At 45.2% G+C, this 2,037-nt stretch overlaps 1 protein-coding gene across 1 annotated transcript; it reads right to left on the reverse strand.

The window, feature by feature from the left end:
- Nucleotides 1–368: 368 nt before the first annotated feature.
- On the reverse strand, nucleotides 369–1,834 carry lbx1a (ladybird homeobox 1a). The gene is made up of 2 exons (XM_020528447.1): nucleotides 1,480–1,834; nucleotides 369–859 (listed from the first exon to the last, which is right to left on the reverse strand). The coding sequence occupies exons 1-2, from the start codon at nucleotides 1,832–1,834 to the stop codon at nucleotides 369–371; spliced, it is 846 nt and encodes a 281-aa protein (XP_020384036.1).
- Between the last annotated feature and the right edge of the window lie 203 nt (nucleotides 1,835–2,037).

The following is a 2,037-nucleotide window of genomic DNA, read 5'->3' on the forward strand; positions in this document are numbered from 1 at the left end:
CAGTCCATTCTCACTCTAGAAAGAATTGCGCTGAATTTATCATTTCTACAAATTATGGAAGAGCTGACGGGGCCCAATGAGCGGACTTCTGCCGAATCTGCATCCGTTTCTTAGTGTGGAGGATTAATTATTGCTTTGTTTAAAAACAATTCTGGGATTATTCTACCTCGCGTTGAGCCCGTTTCTAAGTAGAGAATGAGAGAGCATTTACTGGTTCAATCCCCGAACATGCTTTGATTTGAATGATGGAGAAAGTCTTTCTCTCTTTTTTTGGAATAGATTTTGTAAGTTTTTTTTTAGAAAAAAGGAACAAATGGGGAGAAGAGTATGTGTGAGAGAGAAGCAAAATTAAAAAAAAAGGAGGGGAATCAGTCATCGACATCAATCTCCTCTTCCTCTTCATCCTCCTCGGAATAGTCCTTTCTGGGCGGGTGTCCCACTGCGAGCGATGAAGGGGAGATGTGGGCATCTGGTGTTTTGGCGTGGGCACTTTTCCGTGCGATAGGAGACTGCGATCTGGACTGACTGCCGATTTCCGCCGCAGTTTGTTCTATTTCGCCCATTTTGGTAATTTTGTCTAGCTCACTCGGGCCGAGATTCTTCGCGGACTCCACGTCCGCTTTCATCTCCTCCAGGTCTCTTTTGAGTTTGGCCCGGCGATTCTGGAACCAAGTGATGACCTGAGCATTGGTCAGGCCGAGCTGCTGAGCGATCTGATCCCGGTCAGCCGGTGACAGATATTTCTGATACAGGAAACGCTTCTCCAACTCGTATATCTGGTGGTTGGTGAACGCGGTCCGGGACTTTCTGCGCTTCTTTGGAGTCGATCTTTGGCCAAAGATAGAGAGACCATCTCTCCCTGTTAAAACAGACCCTTTTTAGAACAGAGAAAAGAGGGATTTCAAGACCATTTCACCTCGGAGCAAACCTGTTACAGAGTTTATTTAAAACCAACCCGCAAGCGAGAAATATTCATCTACACAGACTTCGCTCTGACACTGGGCATCAGGTCCCACTAGAATCTACTCCCTGTATGTCCATCACTCTGAGAGTAAAATATGTTCACAACTTGGGTTAAATTCCCCACCAATATCGCACTCAAATTAAAATATACCGACCCAGGGGAATTGAAAAAAAACGAACTATTATCTGCAAAGTTGGACTGGAAGATTTTACTACAGAAACATAAACAAGGCACAGTTCTCTCTCTCACACACTCACTTTCACCTGCTATCATTCTGCCCTGTTCCTGTCCCGCATAATTATACAAAACGAGGACAATTTTTCTTACTCTATCTGCTTGAGATCCTGACAAGATAACAAAATATTTCAACGAAACACTATTGTCGCCTTTCAAACTTTGTCCCTCGAACAGCTTCGTACAGTAATTACTAATTTGTGAACGGCACTTGTAATTTTTTTTACAAGTATTTGGTCGTAAAGTTTTTTTTTGAAAAACAAAAACAAAATGAAGCTCACCTTCAGCTGCTTGCAAGACACTGACTTCTAAACCTTTAAAAGTTTTACTCGCTAATTCCTCCAAGGCACAGAGAGGGGAGGTCTGGGTCAGAACCCCGGCCCGGTTATTCAAGGGGATACCCGAAGGTGTGTGTTTGTCCGCCGCAGACAGGAGATGGTTGGTTCCGCACAAAGTGTAGCCTCTCCGCACCGACGGTTTGTTGAGAATGTCTTCAATACTGAAGGGAGTTAGCGGCTTGTTGGAGTTAGCCGGAGGCGGTAAATGATCAAGAGGACTCCTTCTCCGTTCTTCAACAGAAGAATGTAAGGTGCCAGAGGAAGATTTGGCCTCTTCTTTCGAACTCATTCTTGGCATTAAGTGTTCACTCCCTACCCCCCGTCACACACACACACACACACACCCCAACGACAACACTCCACAGAACAGGGGATCCGCAAAAGTTCAAGCTAACTTCACAGCCGCTGTCTCCAAGGAGCTAGGTTCCCTCTGAATCCGGTGGAGGGCCGGTTGTCGAGCAGAAGCGGGACGGTGAATGATAAAATTCACACAAGATACAA

Source organism: Rhincodon typus, chromosome 20 (assembly GCF_021869965.1).
Source record: "Rhincodon typus isolate 14 chromosome 20, sRhiTyp1.1, whole genome shotgun sequence".
NCBI classification, from domain to species: domain Eukaryota; kingdom Metazoa; phylum Chordata; class Chondrichthyes; order Orectolobiformes; family Rhincodontidae; genus Rhincodon; species Rhincodon typus.